This window comes from Pan paniscus, chromosome 2 (assembly GCF_029289425.2).
Source record: "Pan paniscus chromosome 2, NHGRI_mPanPan1-v2.0_pri, whole genome shotgun sequence".
NCBI lineage: Eukaryota > Metazoa > Chordata > Mammalia > Primates > Hominidae > Pan > Pan paniscus.
Window position 1 is genome coordinate 146,784,642 of NC_085926.1, and position 21,709 is coordinate 146,806,350.

Genomic DNA, 21,709 nt, shown 5'->3' on the forward strand with positions numbered 1-21,709 from the left:
TTTGCAAAAGGCAATTAAAGCATGAAATAATTTTCCGTGTGTGTGTATCCACAAAAGTATGAGAATACAGAGCTGTGCATAGCATTGCATTAAGACCTCTTAATGAACAAAAATATATGGTGTACCTAGCTAGCAGGCTAGCACTTTGGAGCTTTCAGAGATAAATGAGAGGACTTAGGACACAATAAACTACTCTTAAGGAAGTCACATTCTAACTGGAAGGAGCGGAGAGCCAAAACTACCATAGCTCCATGCCATCGCGTGTCACTTTCAAAATGGAAAGATACAGTCAAGAGGGATTACTATTCTGTTTAACTGTGCAGCATTATTTAAAATTTTTATTACATTATACTACAACATTTTAAAGGCATTGAGATTTAGAAAGAATTGCCTTTGTCACGCAGTGCTGCAGCAGCTTGATAAACGATCAAGATTTCTAGAACAGACTGCTTTAATAAAGCATCTGATAGAATGTTAATCAAACATTCATGAGAAACAGGGTAGCAAAGTAGTTGACTTGGTAAGAATAAAAAATAAAAATGTGATTAAAGTTTAGTCATTCCAATAACCTGATTGTCACTTAACATGTCCCCAGATTTAGGAACAGCATCTAGCATTTGTCAGTGATTTCCTGTCTTTGACTTGATGAAGACAGAAAAAAAAAGGACTGGGGGAGCATTTTTTAAACTCAACTTATGGAGGATCTCTGGCCTTTAGAAAAAATATATATATATGTTTGCTCTTTGAACATGAGAGGCAAACATATCAGATAAGTTAAAATCATAAATTTTGAAACCAGGGAGAAACATAGGCAATGATCTATTCCATGGTTCTCAAGCCTGACTTCCCATTAGAATCATCAGGAAGGTGGCCAGGCCTGGTGGCTCACTTTTGTAATCCTAGCACTTTGGGAGGCTGAGGAGGGCGGATCACAAGGTGAGGAGTTTGAGACCAGTCTGGCCAACATGGTGAAACCCCATCTCTACTAAAAATACAAAAATTAGCTGGGCGTAATGGTGGGCACCTGTAATCCCAGCTACTCAGAAGGCTGAGGCAGAAGAATCACTTGAAACCAGAAGGCGGAGGTTGCAGTGAGCCAAGATCACACCACTGCACTTCAGCCTGGGTGAAAGAGCAAAACTCCATCTCAAAAAAAAAAAAAAAAAAAAAGAATCATCAGGAAGCTTTTAAAATACATGAATGATTATACCCCCAGCCCCCAGAGATTCTGATTTCATCAGTCTGAGGAAGAGCTCGGCACTCAATTTTTTTTTAAGTACCTTAAGTGATTCTAAGATGAAACTAGGGTTGAGAATCGCTGATCTAAGCAAAACCTCTCATTTATAGACTGAAATTCAGATACAGAAATATTTCATCACTTTAGGGCAGAAGAAAAACAAAAATCAGCATTCGAGACCAGAGTTAAAATGGTATACCTACCACTTTGCCCCAAAGCAGCAATATTGAGATGGCACAAAAAAGTAAATAGTAATGTTTAATGTGAAATGATTATATTTGCATATAAACAGCATATCCAATCCTTCCTCATCTTAGAAATAACTAAACATAGTACCTAGTGAGCAAGAATAGTTATTTGAGTTGATAAGAACCAAGATTGCATTAGTAATAAAATTCATCTGTGAGTCACATCATGAATTAAAAAGTTAATTTCAAAGTACATTTCTTGTAGCTTCCTTCATGTACCAAAATTGCTAGATCTACCACTGATTCTCAACCCAGTGCTCTTTTTCCATATTCTACATATTCTACTTTTTCAAAATTTACATTCTGAAAAAGACAAAGTTAAGACTTGTAGTTCATAACACCAGACCTCTACTTACTAAGAGACATTCAAACTGATATTACAGAGAAAATATTTCAGTGTATGCCCATGTATCTCTGGCTTCAGCTCTTGCTTCTAATATAATTTTCACTTAGTATTAATATAAAAGTACAGGTTATTATATTGAATACATTTAAATAATATTTTTTTAAATGATACAATTTTTCAGAAAACACTGTATCAAGTAAGCAATAAATGCAGCACACATTAAGTCACCAGCGTCACTTTATATGGATCCCTTTGGGCTGAAATCAGATTTCTAGTTTGGTACCGTTTCATTTTGATTTGTTCTGATTGAATTTGTTGCAACCAATATTGTGCCTTGAAGTAAGTAGGAAATATTTTCTTAATGTTGAACATACTCAGAATATGCTGTCAACAAAAACAAAATTATCTTATAGAACTGAGTAAAGACTTGGTATTGGCTAGAATATAGAGTGGCACATAGGTAGCACAGTACAATGATTAACAACATGAACTCTGAAGACACCACCTGGGCTTGAATCCTGATTCGACCATCTACTAGCTATGTGTTTTTCAGCAAGTTGCTTAATCTCTCTGAGCCTAGGTTTCTTCTTCGGTAAAATGGTAATTGTTACTTACATTTGGGATAGGAATTAATTAAATGAGTTAACATGCATAAAGCACATAGAAGGGTACTTGGTATTTAGCAAGTGATTATTATTGTATTTTATAAATGCATACACATGTTTTAGTAGGTACACATGGAGATAAAGAAAAGGCTAAGTATCATGTTAAACAAATTAAGTTCTGGCCAGGCACGGTGATGCACACCTGTAGCCCCAGCTACTCAGGAGGCTGAGGTGGAAGTATCACTTCAGCCTGGGACGTCGAGGATACAGTGAGCCATGATCATGCCACCGCACTCCAGCCAAGGTAACAGAGCAAGACCCTGTCACATACACACACACACACACACACACACATACACACACACACACACACACACAAATTCTATATTTTTTTCTCAAAGTAAAAACTTGCAATGTTGTATTTACTTTATGACTTGATATAGTTTTGTTTGCAAATTTAAGATCTAGAAGATATGAAATGTATTCTACTTCATAGCATCACATAATTATGAAAAATCAAATTCCATATATTCTCAATCACCACTATTAATCTTAATGACAAACTTCACAAAAAGTAAATCTCTCAAAATAGAATAGCCATGCCCTTTAACCCTTGGAAATCACAGCAGTTTACTCGACTGCAAATAGAGAGCTACTGCAACTAGGAATTGGCCAAGTTTATTAAAATGTCTAACATATCCTAAATTACAAGACATAATTCCTATTTACTTTAACTCCTTTGCTACCAAGCTTGCATCTTAGCGTGATTTCTTTCTCATGAACTTAAATCCAACTAGCTAAAAGTGGCAATCTTTTTGATCACTGAAGCCAGTCTCTATATTTCAGCTCACGTGCTCCATAAATTACATGCAATATTTGACCCTGTTAATAACTCTTCTTCTTGCCATTCCTTTGGCTTCCTTGACTTTGAACTCTACTGGTTCTCTTCTTCCTCCTCCTCCTTTTTTTCTACTCTCCCACTGACTGCTTCTAAAAGTAGACATTTTCCAAAAAATAGGGTACAATATATGGATACTTCCTCAGGTTCTCTCCTCAGGTCCCTCCTCTTACTTCTGACTCTCCTCATCAAGAAATGACCTCTATCCCCACAGGCTGGAATCCCTCATTTGTTACCTAGGGCACCAGGCAATCACCTTTTACCCACTAAGTGAACCAACCAGACCAAAATAGCAATGCAAAGGCTTTGAAAACTATATTGTCAGCCGAGCACGGTGGCTCATGCCTGTAATCTTAGCACTTTGGGAGGCCAAGGTGGGAGGATCACCTGAGAACAGGAGTCCGAGACCAGCCTGGCCAACATGGTGAAACCCGGTCTCTACTAAAAATACAAAAATTAGCTAGGTGTGGCGGTACGCACCTGTAGTCCCAGCTACTCAAGAGGCTGAGGCAGGAGAATTGCTTGAACCTGGAAGGCAGAGGTTGCAGTGAGCTGAAATCGTACCACTCCACTTCAGTCTGGTCAACAAAGTGAGACTCTATCTCAAAAACAACAACAACAACAACTAAAAACCAAAGCAAAACTGTCTGGGTGTGGTGGCACATGCCTGTAATCCCAGCACTTTGGGAGGCTGAGGTAGACAGATTGCCTGAGGTCAGGAGTTCAAGACCAGCCTGACCAATATGGTGAAACCCTGTCTCTACTAAAAATACAAAAGTTAGCCAGGTGTGGTGGCAGGCGCCTGTAGTCCCGGCTACTTGGGAGGCTGAGAGAGGAGAAGCACTTGGACCTGGGAGGCAGAGGTTGCAGTGAGCCAAGATTGTGTCATTGCATTCTAGCCTGGGTGACAGAGTGAGACTCGATCTCAAAAGAAAAAAAAAAATACTATATTGTCATCAGTATCACAAGACACAAAAGTAGGCCAGGGCCTGTTTACTAAACCTGAACAGGGTGACTACCTGCTAAATTGAAGATTTAAGTTACAATTTATTATTTAATGTAATAGCTAAAATGTCCAGAATATAATCAAAAATCACTTGTAATACTAAAAACAAGAAAAATTACAGCTTGAATACAAAAAGATAATCCATAGATGCCAACACTGAGATGATCGGAATTTCAAACATTGGAAAAGAATTTCAAAGTTGCCATCATTAAAAAAAAATGCCTCAACAAACAATTACAGATGGCCTTGAAACAAATGAAGAAATGGAAAATATCATCAAAGAAATAAATATAAGATATAAAAAGGAACCAAATGGAAACCATAGAACTAGAAAATGTAATAACTTGAACAACAAAAAAACTGGAAGGGCTTAATAGCAGAATAAATATGACAGAGGGAAGAATCAGTGAACTTAAAGACAGAGCAATATAATTCACTCGCTCTGAAGACAGAAAATAAACAAAAATAAATAACTAAACAAGGCCTCAGGAACAAATGGCATAATAAAATATCCAACATTCATGTCATCGGTCCAAGGAAAAGATAAATAAAGGGAACAGGAGCTGGAAAAAAAATGTTTGAAGAAATAAAAGCTGAAATATCCTACATTTGACAAAGACATAAACTAACATAGTCAAGTAGCTGAGTGAAACCCAAACAGGAATAACCCAGAGAAACTCACATCAAAGTACATCATAATTAAACTTCTGAAAACTAGACAAAGAAAAAAGTCGTAAAAGGAATCAGACAGAAATGATCTAGAGTTAAAAACAGTTCCAGTGACAGCAGATTTTTCATGTGAAACCATGGAAGTCAAAAGGAAGTGACATTTTCTCAAGTGCTGAATGAAAACACCTATCAACCCTAAATTCAATAAATTCAATGTATTGCAAAAATATTCAGAAATGAAGGAGGGAATAAGACATTCTCATACAAAGGGAAATCAGCAGATGTGTGCCCCGCACACCTACTCTTAATGGCTAAAAGAACCCTCTGAACAAGAAGGAAATAATCACAGCAAAAGGCTTGGAACTGCAGAGAGGAAGGAAGAAAAATGGATTCAGTATAAATAAATAAATTAAATAATAGACTATCTTTCTCCACATGATGATTGAATCAAAAATTGTAAGTCTGTTTGATGTGATGTTCAATGTATGTAGAGAAGTACTCAAGACAATTGTACTTTAAAAGTGGGAAGGGAAAAAGGATCTAAAAGGAAGTAAAGTTTCTACACCTCACTTGACATAGTAAAATGTCAATACCATTAGACTGTGGTAAGTTATGTATGTGTATTATAGTACCTGGAGCAACCATTAAGAAAACTAAGCAAGTGAGACTATAAATCAATCAAATGGAATCCTAAAAATGTCATGTAACCAAGAGGAAGGTGTAAAGCAAGAAAAAAAGATAAAGGGATAAAAACAGAAAGAACAAAAAAAAAAAGAAATAATGGCATGTTTAAGTCATATCAATAATTTACCTACACGCACTAATTAAAGACACATGGGCAGAATGAATTTTTTAAATTATCATTCAACAATATGCTGTTTATAAGAAACTCATTTCCAATATAACAACACAGATAAGTTGAAATGAGAATGATGGAAAAGATATACTATGCCATTAGGAAGAATAGCTATATTAAGTATCAGATAAAGTGAATTTCAGAGCAAAGAAATTTGCTAGTGACAGAGACATTAACAATGATAAAAGGATCCATCCCACCAAGAAAATAATGATCCTAAATGTGTGCACACCAATTTCACCTATGATGTCTATGCCAATAATTTAAACATTCATTTTTCCAAGCTCTTTCTTGAATGTCTGATTGATGTTAAACGTATCACTTTGTCTTCCTTTGCCTTTTCTTTTTCCCATCCCAATGCTCTCTGAGTTCCCATTTCTTTTAACAGTATGTTTTTTCCAGCTACCCAGATTGAAACATCAATCATTTTTATGAAATCCCAATGTTTCTTATGTAGAATCCCTCAGTTGTTTCTAATGTGGTGACTCTACCCTAGTCAGGCTTTCATTTCACACTACCTCATAACTGGTTTCTATTCTTTTCAATCCAGATTAACAAACCTAAAGTACTAAAAGGCCTCCAAAAGAAAATCTAAACACCTAGTCCCGATTCACAAGGTTTTCCAAGCTTTACTCACAAACTCTCACTGCTCCCTTTGATCCAACCAGCTGGATCTCGTTGGTTTCTAACAATGCCTCCGTGCTTTTCTATCCTTGTAGTTCACTGGCTAGAATTCCTTTCTTCCATCTCCAGCTGAAAACACACTAGCCTTTCTTCAAGGCTCTCCTCCAATACCATCTCCTCCATCATGAAGGCAGTATTTGAGCTGGCACTGGGCATGAAAGGCCATACTCCTCATCAAGAATAATCTCTTTTTTCTTTTAAATCTTGGTAAAATCTTGTACCTTTTCTATGGTACTTAGCATATTCTGCTCTGCCTCTATTGACTTATACCTTGACTTCTGCCTCCTAAATTGTAAGTTACTGAAGACACCAGTGGCATCTTCTGCATTTTTGTACCCTGCAACAATTACTCTCCCCGGTGCCAAGAAATGTGTCTTGTAAATATTAAAGGTTTAATAAATATTTGGTGACCAATTTAAGAGCCAACACTATCTCTTCATCAAAATATCCCTTCTCTCTTTCATCGCAGCTTTGAATTCTTATCTTTCAAATTTTTCAGATCTTTCAAACTGTTATTATTAGTTAAACTCATTACTTGTCCTAGAACATAAATGCCTTCACATACAAAAAAAACCTTTTATATCACATAAAGCAAAATGTGAGCACATAAATGCAATTATGATATGTATATGCACTTGTATATGTATATAGCCTCTAGATGTGAGTTATATGTATATAACCTTTAGATGTGTGTTTATATTTCCAATGTTTTTACCAAAAAATAGAACCTTGAGTTAAATTTCATAAAAGTTGACATGGAAATTTTGAATTAGGAGATTAAATATGTCTTTAAAATAACTAAATTACATTTTCTTGGTCTTTTGACTATGAAATAGTTTACCCTAGCAACATGAAAAACAAGAGACCTAAGCTATTAGAAGAAATGCAGTTCTATGTATCTTGTGTGTATAGTTTTTCCCTGGTGGCTTTCAACGACCAGTGACTCCTTAGCTGGTTTCCTCAGCTGCTAGCACTTGCTCTGGGTACTTGTCCTGACCACGTCCATCTGCAACAATGTGTGCCTAGGAAATAAACTCAACTTACTACTCACCCAACCAAAATGTAATTTTTTAAACGCAGCACACACTGGGTGGATTCCAAAGTCATGATTATGCTTTACTATGCACTCTGTACTATTCGGACCACTACTCTCATTCATTACTGCAATTAACTGCACACATAACTATTTTTTATTGCTAATTATACACCACTGACTTCCACTTTAAAAAAAATTAGCATTTGTCTCTAATTAAATATTTACTGCTTGTGTTTTACAGACCCGATATCAGGTTCTTCTTTAGACTGGGCTTATGACCTGGGCATCAAACACACATTTGCCTTTGAGCTCCGAGATAAAGGCAAATTTGGTTTTCTCCTTCCAGAATCCCGGATAAAGCCAACGTGCAGAGAGACCATGCTAGCTGTCAAATTTATTGCCAAGTATATCCTCAAGCATACTTCCTAAAGAACTGCCCTCTGTTTGGAATAAGCCAATTAATCCTTTTTTGTGCCTTTCATCAGAAAGTCAATCTTCAGTTATCCCCAAATGCAGCTTCTATTTCACCTGAATCCTTCTCTTGCTCATTTAAGTCCCATGTTACTGCTGTTTGCTTTTACTTACTTTCAGTAGCACCATAACGAAGTAGCTTTAAGTGAAACCTTTTAACTACCTTTCTTTGCTCCAAGTGAAGTTTGGACCCAGCAGAAAGCATTATTTTGAAAGGTGATATACAGTGGGGCACAGAAAACAAATGAAAACCTTCAGTTTCTCACAGATTTTCACCATGTGGCTTCATCAATTTATGTGCTAATAAAATAAAATAAAATGCACTTAATGCTTTAAAATTCATCTTTTTATGATAAACTATATTCTCTGTATTTCTCTATAGCATTAATAATCAATATTAATGCCATTCATTCAGTCTGTTAATAAGAAATAATATCTTCAATTTTCAAAAACATAATTTGCCTATCTTTTTCAGATAGAAGTAGACATTGTTTATATCTTCAAAAAAGCAAAAGGATGTCCTAGCAGGAAATAAAGTGGTTCATATAGAGATGAATCTCAGTCCTTTAAATAACCGATCCAGTTCTCATCAGCATAATGTACATTAAATTCAAAATAGTTTAATTTAACCTGCCATAATCAGAAGAAACCACCTGCTAAAACATCTGTTTGCCGGTACAGACACAGACAAGACAGTCTGGTCAGCTGTGACCCCTGCCCTCCTAATGGATAGAAAGGAAACCTGGAAACATACTGTAAGTTGAGGACGGAAAGTCATGTTGACCAAAGGCAATCAGGGTAACTTGCTGCATTTGTACCATTTATACTCCTATTATTTAAGATAGTATTATTGGATAGCTTCTCCCCAACACCAATACCTCAATGTGTGATCAAGTGGCAACAGTGGCAGTGTCTACATTCCCAGAATCCAGACACAGATGCCCACCACAGGACTGACTATAATTTGAGGGACAAGTAGAGAGTTCCTTGACTTCCAGTAAACTTAACTTCTCAGAACACCCCAGACAGTTTTCAACGACTGGGAAAGGTCCTGAGAAGTCAAGTCAATAAACAATCTGGGACATGCCTCATGAATCCTTTAGGGACACATAAAAGAAAGGATGGCATCAAAGCTACAAGATGATGGTGTGTTCTGATAATCATGAGGTAGATAAAAGTTTCCCATGCAAAATTGTCCAGGAAAAGCAAATGTAAACTAACAAAATTGCTTTACAACGGGAGAAGGGGAAGGTGACAGAGTCAAGAAAGTAAAAGAGAAAAATGTGGCTATGAGATTATATTGTCTGATTAAAAATATGGTATCTATGTCTAAATATTTAGCATTCCAAACTAGCTTCAGAACGTGGGAATGTAAATTTGTTTCATTATACATGCCATATTGGAATTATATACTCATTCACACATACTTACTCAAATGAGAAAGGACTGAAATATATTCTAACCCTAAAATTCATATAAATACCTCTAATTCCATTGAGCCTTTAGATGGAGGAGATAAAAGAGATAATCCCAATTGCAGAATATTGTCCCATGTCCATCCATTATTCAGTTTATAAAGACACAAAAGTTGAACACACTATTTGAATTATTATGCAGCTTAATATTTTTTCTCAATCAGAAAAAATTTTATTTTATTTTAGCCTGAGTGGCTAAAAATAAAAAATCCTAACAAGATCTCATCCTAATTAAATAGTTTTTGAATGGCATCTGAGGGCATTTACTTCTTTGACTGCATATAAATTGTGAAAATAAATATGTGAAGACAAATATCTACATTAAAGTTAAAAAACTAAAATTTTACCTTATTTATGAGAAAGTTTGAGTGGCAAGTGCTGTGATTCTTCCCTTTTCATTTCTCATCTATCAGTAAAAGGGCTTTGTACCCAAGTTACAAGTTGTGCTATCACATAACAATATTCTTGACAGAGGCCAGGCACAGTGGCTCATACCTGTAATCCCAACATTTTGGGAGGCCAAGGTGGGAGGATCACTTGAGCCCAGGAGTTCAAGACAAGTCTGGGTGATAAAGTGAGACCCTATCTCTACAAAAAAATAAAAATTAAAAATTAGCCAGCTGTGATGGCACATACCTGTGGTCCCAGCTACTTGGGAAGCTGAGGCAAAAGGATTGCTTGAGCCCAGGAGGTTGAGGCTGCAGCGAGCCAAGATCACACCACTGCACTCCAACTTGGATGACAGAGCAAAACTCTGACTCAAATATACATATACATACATACACATGTACATATGTGTATGTACATATATACACAAAATATATATGTGTATATACATATATACAAAATACATATGTAAATATATATATATCATCATTCATTTTCCGATTTTCTTACTATAAAACTCACTCAAGAGGCATTGTTTCATATTTTGAAAATGGTTCTTTTATAGCAATATCTAATTGTTGAGGTGCACATCTGAGATGTACATCTCTATTATGAAAAAATGAAACATCTTATTTTTACTTATGCAAATAAATGTTTCCAGTAAGTCTTATGACTCCACACTGATCTTTAAATGTCATAGCAGAGGTCCCTTCCCCACATTTGACACATTGGATATGTTCTTTGACCACAGAAGTGCTCACTGGCTAAGTGAACATTAGGCTTACTGACAAGAGTATCTGTTTCTCATTTAACACAAACATCTATGCCTGATTTTCTTTAGATGAAAAAATAAAGAAGTAACCCCCAAAGAAACTTAGAACATGTCACTGCAAAGACACAAATTTTCTCTGTCCTCATGTTCTCTCCTAGCCTCCTTATCTCAAAAAAAAAAAAAAAAAGTTTAAATTATTTTGACCTTTCCAAAGGGACGGATGTTGTGCTTTTCTGGACACGGGAAAAGGTCAAGGACAGAGAACTCTTCTTGGCCCCACCATGTGGTTCCCAGTGCATAAACTAACCTTTTATCTTTAATATAGAAAATGGAAATGGGAGGTTTTCTAAAAGAGAATATGCATTGGTCCCCCAAATCTACAGTGAAGTATTGCAGTATTAAGTTAATGTTAAATTTCCCAGGATATAAATCATACAAAGCAGCAGCAGCAAGGAACCTTACTTAAATACTCATTTATTTGAGCATCTAAAAGACGCAATGGAGTCTAGAAACTGTTCCTGACCATTGACCCTCAGAGACTGCATAGTGTTCTCTAAAATCTCTCCTCTTTTCCTTGCCCTCTTTCTTCATTCTCTTCTCCCTTATAATAGGTCTCCCAGTTTTGAAGCAGGCACATGGCCATACAAATAAAGGTTCTATTTCCAAACTCCTTGCAAATAGAATCATAGGATTGACTACTCAAATCTTCTCATAAGTAAAATAAAGTTTTAGTGTTTTAACTTTAATATAGATATTAGTCTTCACATATTTATTTTCACAATTCATATGAAGTCAAAGAAGGAAAATACTCTGGGATGCCATTCACAAACTATTCAGTTAGAATGAGGAATGGTCTTGTTAGGATTTTTTAGTTTTAGTTACTCAGGTAATGTTTTTTCTCTGATTGTAAAAAGAAATATTAGGCTGGGCGCGGTGGCTCACGTCTGTAATCCCAGCACTTTGGGAGGCCGAGGCGGGTGGATCACGAGTTCAGGAGATTGAGACCATCCTGGCTAACACGGTGAAACCCCGTCTCTACTAAAAATACAAAAAATTAGCCGGGCGTGGTGGCGGGCGCCTGTAGTCCCAGCTACTCGGGAGGCTGAGGCAGGAGAATGGTGTGAACCCGGGAGGTGGAGCTTGCAGTGAGCCGAGATCGCACCACTGCACTCCAGCCTGGGCGACAGAGCGAGACTCTGTCTAAAATAAAAAGAAAGAAAGAGAAAAACAGAAATATTAAACTGCATACTAACTCAAGTAAAATGGTGTAAAGCTTTTGTACCTTTTATAAACTAAATAATGGATGCACACAGGACAATATTCAATAATTGGACTATTCTGGTCTATGAGTTGTAAGAAGCAGCATCATATTGCAAAGTCCAGAAAGCTCACTTCAAAGACCTCTGGAACACTTTGGCTCTTTTTTCTCTCTCTTCTTTTTGGCTGCAATATAATTGTGATGGCTGACGCTGAGCAGTCATCTTGGACCACAGATGATCTTGAAAACTGAAGCAAAGAAAATGACAAAAGGAGCCTGGGCCTTTCAGGACTTCACCAAGCAGGGATGCTAATCAAGACTTGGACCACCTACCTTAGGATTTGAATATGAAAAAGAAATGAAGGTCCTCTTTAGTGAAACCACTGTTAATTTGGATTATTATTCTTTACAATCAAGCCTAATCCTAACTGATGTAGCAAGCCAGAAACAACAGGTATAACAGTTCCAGATGTGTCACAGATGGAAATCCTTGGAGGATAATGTAGTGTTATGCAAAATCACAGAGCTAGAAATCAGGAGGTTTGGGCTTGAATCCTGACTCTGTTACTGAATGATATCTAGCAAGACACTGTCACCTTTTGCCTGCCCTGCTTATCTCATAGCTTTTTATTAAAATTTGAGATAATAGATGCTCACCAAGTTAACCCACTAATTTCCACTTTGTATTTGGGACAAAGTACACTTGTCTTAAAAGGAGTTGGCTCAGGTGGCTCCTACTTGAGGTAAGTGTTGGACAGTATCAAAACAACAGGTGCAATTGCTGCTCTCAAGTGTGGTTCTTCACCAAGTTCCACTACGATGGGGTATAAAGTAATGTGTGCATGTGCTTGTGTACATTTTCCTGTGTGCAAAATTTTCATCAGATTCTTACAATATGGGAGTTATGGACCCTCAAAAGTTTAAGCATAATTGAATACAAAACCAAACATAATTTGAAATCACGTTTTCACACATTAAAGTAAAAATTAATTTTAACTCTGGAATTTTTGTTTGTATAGTCATTTGCCCCCTTTTTATTTTTGTTTCTTATTATTGATTTTTTCTTTGTTTTACGATGATCTTTTGAAAAGAATATAAAATTTCCCTTAGATGGCTGGAAAATATAAAACAGTTTTACTGAACAAAACCAGGAAAATTAAATATCTCAAAATTGTACGAAATGATTAAATTCTGCCAACTTATTTGTAATAATATTGTGGTCCTTACAAATGATGTAATATTTTTAACTGTGCATGCTATGATATTTTGAGGGATCCTTACATGTTTCCCTCAAAAAACATTAACCCACCGAAATGGGAAAAGCAGTATTCTATTATTAGGGAAGAACAAACTCATGGAGAATTATGTAAAGTTCAGATTACCTCTGGTTGCATAAGATGCCTCCTTTTCATTCAATTGGTGACATACAGAAAATTATGCGTGGAACTCAAATTAAGGGAAAGAAATACATGGCCCCTTCCAAACTAGAAGATTTTATTGCATAAAACCACTTTGAAAGCTACATTTTCTAAATAGTTAGGCTAATATGAATACATGGCAATATTTCAAAGATTATGGCTTTACACTTCTTTCTACTCCTTTTTAACACAATTGTATTTCATGATTAAAATGCCAAGCCATTTTTCTATAATGAGTCATAATAGCATCTTGAAAATTTCGGCAGCATATATATAGGCTACTGTCAGAATTTTCTTAGGCAAAGCTTTTGGGAGACTCTCTTGCATTTCATTGTCACAAGATCCATTATACCAGGACAGATCTCAGCCTGCCTGAGTAATATCTATCTGAGGGTTATAATTTTGTCATAAAAATTTACTCTCACATGAACTTAGCATAAAAGGTCTCCGTCCAGAAAACAGGAATTGAAATGGATATATTATCACTTAAACTGCTTTTTTGCTCACTTATCCTTCAATTACAAGCCTCAAGTTCACTGGTGTCAAGAGAGGTTAAACCAGAAAAATGTAAAACAATTTTTGAAATACGTGAGGGAAATTTGACACTTAACATTCCAAATGCATTATTATTGCCATGGTATCACTGAAGTGTGCTATTGCTTCATTTTACGTGGTGGATTAAAAGCTTAAAAGACTACTCATGAAACAAAAAAAAAGATCCATATGTACCATTTCATATATAAAACAATTTGCGAGAACTCTGATTTTTTTTTCTTATTCAAAAAACCTCTAATTTCTTTTTTTTTTAATCTCTGCTTTGCAAAACTTAGAGAGATAATTAAGTTTTCACAGGGCAAAGAGTGGGGAGGTGAGAAAGGCAAGTTTTGAGAATTGCAATCATACTGGCAGTAATGTGTTTATGAAAAGTAACATTTGCATAGTACTGGTAATGTTTTAATTGCCTTTGCATGCACATCTGCATCTGATCACAAGTCTATGAGACTAAGTTGGGGGAGGTTATATTATCCCCTTTTATATATTAGAAACTTATGACTCAAAGTACTTCAGTGGCTCACATATATAAAGTTGCAACTTGAAAACTAGATCTTCCCACTTTAAAATTTAAATTCTTTCCATTACACTACACTGTCCAATGGTCATCATTTCTCTATAAGGCAGAGAAAGCAAGATTGTCTAATTTATGAGTCATCAATTTAAATTCTAATTGTCAAGACAGGCTAAAGGTACATCGTCATAATGACCCATCAGACACTCTTCTGAACTAGGGATTCTCACACTTGAGTATGCATTGGGAGGCTCACTAAAGCAGACTGCTGAGCCTTACTCACGGAGTTTCATAAAACAATAGGTCCTGGATGGGGCACATAAACCTGCATTTTTAATGAGTTCCCAGGTAATGCTGATACTGCTAGTCCAAGAACCACACTTTGAGAACCACTGATGCAGAATAATTGTAAAATTTTCTATTTTTTCAATTATTATTTCTTCAATAATTTTGGTGATCTTTATTTATTTATTGGAGTTTCTTGGCAAAAAAATTTACTCATAGGTTTTATCTTTAATTAAAATTCCAGACAAATCAAATAAGAGAAGAAATTAGGATAACAGTTCCATTTCAATTCCTATCTTCTATTAAAATATTTGTAAGAAACAAAACCAGGTGTGGGAACACAGGTTTACATATTTTAAACCCATTACACATTAAAACAGTTTAGAAATATACAGAAATAATTAAATATAATAAATAGTCCTTGCTCTGAAATATTGATTCTACAGATTTTATAGATGACAACAATTTTATTATTCATATTCATATTTTATGTATTAATTTATTGAATTTTAAAATGTTTTAAGTTTTATGTTAAATGTCATATCCAAATCCACTTTGGGAACATAAAAAAATGTAACTTCTGCCCAGGGGTGGGTTCATTATGGCTACATCCAACTGAGAAAACTCTGGCTTCAAAATCATTATAAAAATTCCTTTGGTGGTGAGCAGTCACTTTCTTAATAGTAAAACTGGGAAAATTCTGTGAGAAATATTTGCAGAAGTATTTTTGGAGTTAATAGCATTTGTTTCATGAAGAGTAAGGAAAGATTCCAACTGATTTGATTCTTTGGCTGTCATAGAAACAGGGTAATGGGATAATCTGAGGACTTTCTTAGGTGCAGGCATCCCCTGATATTGCCACTTGACAAAGCTCAATTGTGTCTGCTCCAATTAATCTTTTACAAAGACCGAGAAATGAAGAAAATGTAAGAAACAAGTCTAGGCTTTTTGGCAGAAGACTGGAAAGAGAAGAATTGGGAAGAAAAACTTAATACAGGGGCCGGGCGCGGTGGCTCAAGCCTGTAATCCCAGCACTTTTGGAGACTGAGGTGGGAGAAGCACCTAAGGTTGGGAGTTCGAGATCAGCCTGACTAACATGGTGAAACTCCGTCTCTACTAAATACACAAAATTAGCTGGGTGTGGTGGTACATGCCTGTAATCCCAGCTACTCGGGAGACTGAGGCAGGAGAATTACTTGAACCTGGGAGGCAAAGGTGGCAGTAAGCCGGGATAGCGCCACTGCACTCCAGCCTGGGCGACGGAGTGAGACTCCGTCTCCAAAAAAAAAAAAAGAAGATTAACATAATACAATCCTATTCTCCCTAGCCCCCTGCCCAAACTTCCACTTTCTCCCAAAATCATCTAGTCTGCTTCCCAGCCTCATTGCAACCCAACTGTTCATTGTATTTGGTCCATAGAGAGCATGTCTGAGATGAATCGCCTTTCCTCAGGCCTTGGATTAGGGCAACCTTGGATTAGGGCAGCCTCACGATTTGCCATGTCCAGTGTATTTCCTATTTAAGTATTAATTTTTTAATAAAATAACTTTATAAGAGTTAAAGATCTTTTATTCCTTTATCTTATTCTAAACCAAATACGTTTCTGGTATACATTTTGGTTTTTGTTGTTGTTTTTTGTTTTTTGTTTTTGTTTTTGAGATGGAGTTTCGCTCTTGTTGCCCAGGCTGGACTGCAATGGCATGATCTCGGCTCATTGCAACCTCCGCCTCCTGGGTTCAAGCGATTCTCCTGCCTCAGCCTCCCGAGTACCTGGGATTACAGGCACCCACCACCATGCCCGGCTAATTTTTATATTGTTTTGTAGAGATGGGGTTTCACCATGTCAGGCGGGCTGGTCACGAACTCCTGACCTCAAGTGATCCGCCCGCCTCAGCCTCCCAAAGTGCTGGTATTATAAGCGTGAGCCACCATGCCCAGCCTCTGATATAAATTTTGAAAGACTAAATAAGAATAAAGGAATGACTGTTGAATGTACAATAGATGTTGCATACAAAGACTTTGTAGACACCCAAAGGCAGGTTTGAATACAGGCTTCACCACTTACTAACCACGGCCCATCAACCTATCTGTGAAATTCAAATAATGGAACCTATATCTAGAGATTATTATGAAGATTACAAAAGAAGTATATAAAACATATGGATAACGAATTGTCCCAGTTTGCTCAGAAATGAAGGATTTCCCAGGATGCAAGACTTTCAGCTCTAAACCAAAGCAGTTCCAGGCAAACTGGAATGGTTAGTCACCAAGCAGCAGTGAAATGTTTCTCAAGTAAAAATAAATCAATATTAGGACTCCTTTTTCTCCCCTTCTAATTTTCTAGAAGCTATTTTCATCAGAAAAAAATTATATAAACTATACTGATTAGCAGCCATTGCTTTTCTATCATGTATTAAATACTTTACACAAATTATATCATTATTCTTTAAATAAGCCCTATGAGCTAAATACCACTTTAATCACTCCTATTGTGACAAATGCCAATGTGGAGGCATACAGCAGCTAAATGTCCTCCTCAAAGTCACACAGGTAATGCACAGTAAAACAGAAATTCAAGCCCAAGCAGTCAAGTTTAAAATTGTGTGCACTAAACTCTTTATTCAGACCAACAAACTTAGCATCACCTGGAGCCTGCTGGAAGTGCAGAATCTCATCACCACACCCACCCAAGACTAACTGAAGCAGCACCCATGCTGAAACACAACGCTACATCACCTGGGACTTTTACAGTTAGAAATAATTTAGCATCTTGAGCTACAGAGAACATTAGCAAAGTCCCGTTTCATGCCCCTGATTTGAGGTCACAAATCTAATGCCCAGAACCTCTAAAAACCACACAAAAACTTAATGAAGGAAACTAAAGTTGAACTAAAGTAAAACTCACCTCTCTGAAAATCTAGCCAGAGCTTGGACCACAAAGTAGACTTAAACACACTAAGAAAACCTGGAACTGAAACAAACCCAAAGAGTGGAAAGCACAGGGTGGTGGCTGTTGTTTTCCTTCAAAACATACCTGCTTAACACATGACCAAAACTGTACCTTTTTCCTAAGCCAATGCATCAGGAAGCGGGAGAGAAAGAGACCAAAACATTAAAGCATTTTGAAAAGAAACTTTGAGATGATCCACTTTTTGTGCTGTTCAAGTTCATAGCTTTGACATAAAACTGAAAATATGAGGAAAATTCATAATTAGGAGACTTGCTTATGGTTAGCATGAATTTAGAGTCTTAAAGATAAATATAAATTAACAAGTATTTAATGTTCTTTTCAAAAGCAAGATCTTAGTAGCAATAATCTATCAAGCACTCTTACCAAAAGCTGAAAGCACAGCAATAAAATCTCATTCAGCACTGAAACCAGACAAAGTCAGAAGTGATGAAGTCATTATCGTTTGCTAGATTAAAAACACTCCGTCTCAATAACAACTCAGACCCAGTTCAGAGTAACAGCTTCAGTCTATCAGAGTAAATATTTTATGTGCCAAAATATGTTGGGTACACAGTCTGCACCAAATTATGTGCTTAATTAGCTGCATTTCATCAGATGCCTTTATACAAAGGCTACCTCTTCTATATGACATATTTTTTCTATACAATGTGAATAAAATAGTCACTGAAAACAACTGCATTTGGGAAATAAGACTATAATTCTATCTTCAAAATTCCTCGGCTAAATCTAAAAATTTTTTCTCATGGTTTTTCTTTTTTAAAATAGTGCATAAATATCTTATTTTTCATTAAATTTAAATTGAATTTTTAAGGTTTTAGTATCAGGAATCACAACTGACATCCTAAGCTATATTAGAAGAGAACTGATGTTTCTAAAGTTTCATGCCAGAGGCTTTACATCAGGATTTTATTTAATCTCCCAACAACGTTATGAGACAGATATAATCAGCCACAACTGATAAAGAAGGAAACCAAGAGTCCATAAGAATCAAAGAGAAGCACTGGTGAGTTCACCTGGTGGCAACATTAGGATTTGAACCCAGGTCTGAGACCCAAGCACAATGCCTTCCAAAAGTGACTATGAGTCATTCAAGGCCCCTGGGGTTGAAAATAGTAAACTGTTGCCGGGCACGGTGGCTCAAGCCTGTAATCCCAGCACTTTGGGAGGCCGAGGCGGGCAGATCACGAGGTCAGGAGATCGAGACCATCCTGGCTAACAGGGTGAAACCCCATCTCTACTAAAAATACAAAAAAATTAGCCGGGCGTGTTGGCGGGTGCCTGTAGTCCCAGCTACTCGGGAGGCTGAGGCAGGAGAATGGCGTGAACCCGGGAGACAGAGCTTGCAGTGAGCCGAGATCACGCCACTGCACTCCAGCCTGGGCGACAGAGTGAGACTCCGTCTCAAAGAAAAAAAAGAAAATAGTAAACTGTTTTCCCTCTAACAAGTAGGAAATTACAGACAACATAGACTCACAAGGGATAAGTAAACAAAGAGAAGTTTTAATGCCCCTCCCAAACACCGTTAGACCCTTAACTCCAGCCACCATAGCCCAAGGAAAAACAAAAAAACAAAAAAAAAAAACGGTTACAGCTCTCTCTTAATGATGAAGAAGAGGGGTCATGGCTCCACTGAGTGCAGGTCCACCCAAGAAAGCTGGTCAGCCTTATCCAACAGGGCAAGGACAGCAATTTCCGAAACAAGTTCCCAAACACGCGACACAATGGCTTGGACCAGAATGCATAGACCATAGTACATCCAGCTGCCCCAGGGAGTGAGCCACCAGGTTTTTCTCCTTTATAGAGTCCTCTGTATCTGGAGACTTTATCCGAAGCATTCAGCCAAGCAATCAGAAATTGAGCTCCCCATGTCCAAATACCCCACCAAGCCTGTCCAAGGACATTGCTAAATGTCAGTCACCCTCTTACTAAGCAAACATAGCATTGGTACCTACAGATTTCAACAAACTTACTGGACAGTTTTGTTATCAAAAAGGAATAATATCATATTTTAAAATGACATTTTCTTGAAAGTCTCAGCCTCCAAAAAGTGTCTTATCAACACGACTCGCTTAATTCAAATTCTATCCATTCTTCAGGGCATGCTCAGACCTGGCCTCTTCGTGGGACTTTTCCAAAAGGTTCCAGTCTGCCTATGCTCTCCTCTCTCTCAATTGCTCCCAGAGTTTGAGTTGCTGTCTTTAGTAAACTGCCTCGTGCAGATTTATTCCCAAGCATGCTTCTAAACTCCTGGAAACTGGTCATTATCACGCAGACTTTTTTTAATTCCCCATAGCACCTAACACATCTTGGACATAGTAAGAATAGGGCTGATTCTGGCAGACTGCTTCAGCAGGGCCTCCTGGGATGGCAACGCCTAGGTGGAGTGACCACAGTCCAGAACTGATGTGCAGAAATGTCATCTGGAGTAACAGTGTCTTCCAAATAAGTGCATGTTAACCAGACTCACTAGGGGCTGACTTCCACATGAGACTGCCAAATTATTAATAACTTACTATAGGCTGGCCAGGTGTGGTGGCTCACACCTGTAATCCTAGCACTTTGGGAGGCCGAGGAGGGCAGATCACTTGAGGTCAAGAGTTTGAGATAAGCCTGACCAACATGGTGAAACCCTGTCTCTACTAAAAATACAAAAATTAGCCAAGCATGCTGGTGCTGGCCTGTAATCCCAGCTACTCGGGAGGCTGAGGCAGGAGAAGTGCTGGAACCTGGAAGGCAGAGGTTACAGTGAGCCAAGATCACACCACTGCACTCCAGCCTGGATGACAGAGCGAGACTCTGTCTCAAAAAAAATAAAAAATAACTTACTATGGGCTGGTAGGGGTTTGGAGTGAATCAGAGAATGTAGAGTAGATACATTTAAGATAGACAGAAAGCATTCATCCCAAGCAGTTGTTAAAGAGGCAGAAATGCATATGGGATGGGAAAGCATACGCTGTAAAATCATGCTGTCTCAACTTTATACATTTTGATCTGGCAAGTAACATGGAAAAAGAACAATACCAGCATAGTGCTTTCCAGTGCCATCTTTTTCTCTTCATCACTGTTCTTTGTACTCAAAAACTAAGGTCATCTTTGCTTTTCTACCTCAAAGAGCCTAGAAGTGGTGGGTGGGGGACAGTAAATGCCCCCAGGGATGAAGTTAATCCCCCTAGAGGGTCACTGTTTCCAGTGATCACGTCCTAAATACGTATTCACATCTTTGTCTCAGACTGTGCTTTCAGTTGAATTAAGGAGGGAAATGAAGGCAGGGAAAATTATCAAATTAACCAGAAGAGATGAAAAAGAAGCTTGTGTGATTAATTCATGCTGTCATCCAGGCCCTAAGTATCAATTTGTCAGAAACTTTTTACTCACCATAAACAGAAGTTAGTTAATTTGCAGCAACATATGATTCAACTAAGAAAAATAATACAGCAGTTTGTTTGGTCAAATATAGGATGCTAAAGAAACCCCAGTGCTCATACTACCAATGCTGAAGAGATCAAGATCATGACACAGATTACAAAAAACAGTCTATACAGCCGGGCGCAGTGGCTTACTCCTGTAATCCCAGCACTTTGGGAGACCAAGGCAGGCAGATCACAAAGTCAGGAGATGGAGATCATCCTGGCTAACATGGTGAAACCTGGTCTCTACTAAAAATACAAAAAAATTAGCTGGCATGATGGCAGGTGCCTGTATGTAGTCCCAGCTACTCGGGAGGCTGAGGCAGGAGAATGATGTGAACCCAGGAGGTGGAGCTTGCAGTGAGCCGAGATCATTCCACTGCACCCCAGCCGGGGCGACAGAGCGAGACTCCGTCAAAATAAATAAATAAAACCAGCCTATACATACAACGCTATGCATAATTGACAATAACAGTGTTGTTATATTTAATTTTTAATAGACTTTATCTTCTAGAGCAATTTTAGGTTCACAGCAAAACTGAACACAAAGCAGAGCTCCCTTCCCCCACAACACACAATCTTATCCATCAACAATATCCTGCACCAGTAGTGTC

The 21,709-nt window shown here is 37.4% G+C and overlaps 1 protein-coding gene across 1 annotated transcript in view; it reads left to right on the forward strand.

Moving 5' to 3' along the window:
• The window catches only part of CPA3 (carboxypeptidase A3), a 33,099-nt gene extending 24,589 nt beyond the window's left edge, over positions 1–8,510 (forward strand). Inside the window, exon 11 of the mRNA XM_003826489.6 lies at positions 7,827–8,510. Within this exon, the coding sequence (XP_003826537.1) occupies positions 7,827–8,014 (188 nt within the window). The 3' untranslated portion in view covers positions 8,015–8,510. The remainder of the gene's footprint in view (positions 1–7,826) is intronic.
• The last annotated feature ends 13,199 nt before the right edge of the window (positions 8,511–21,709 follow it).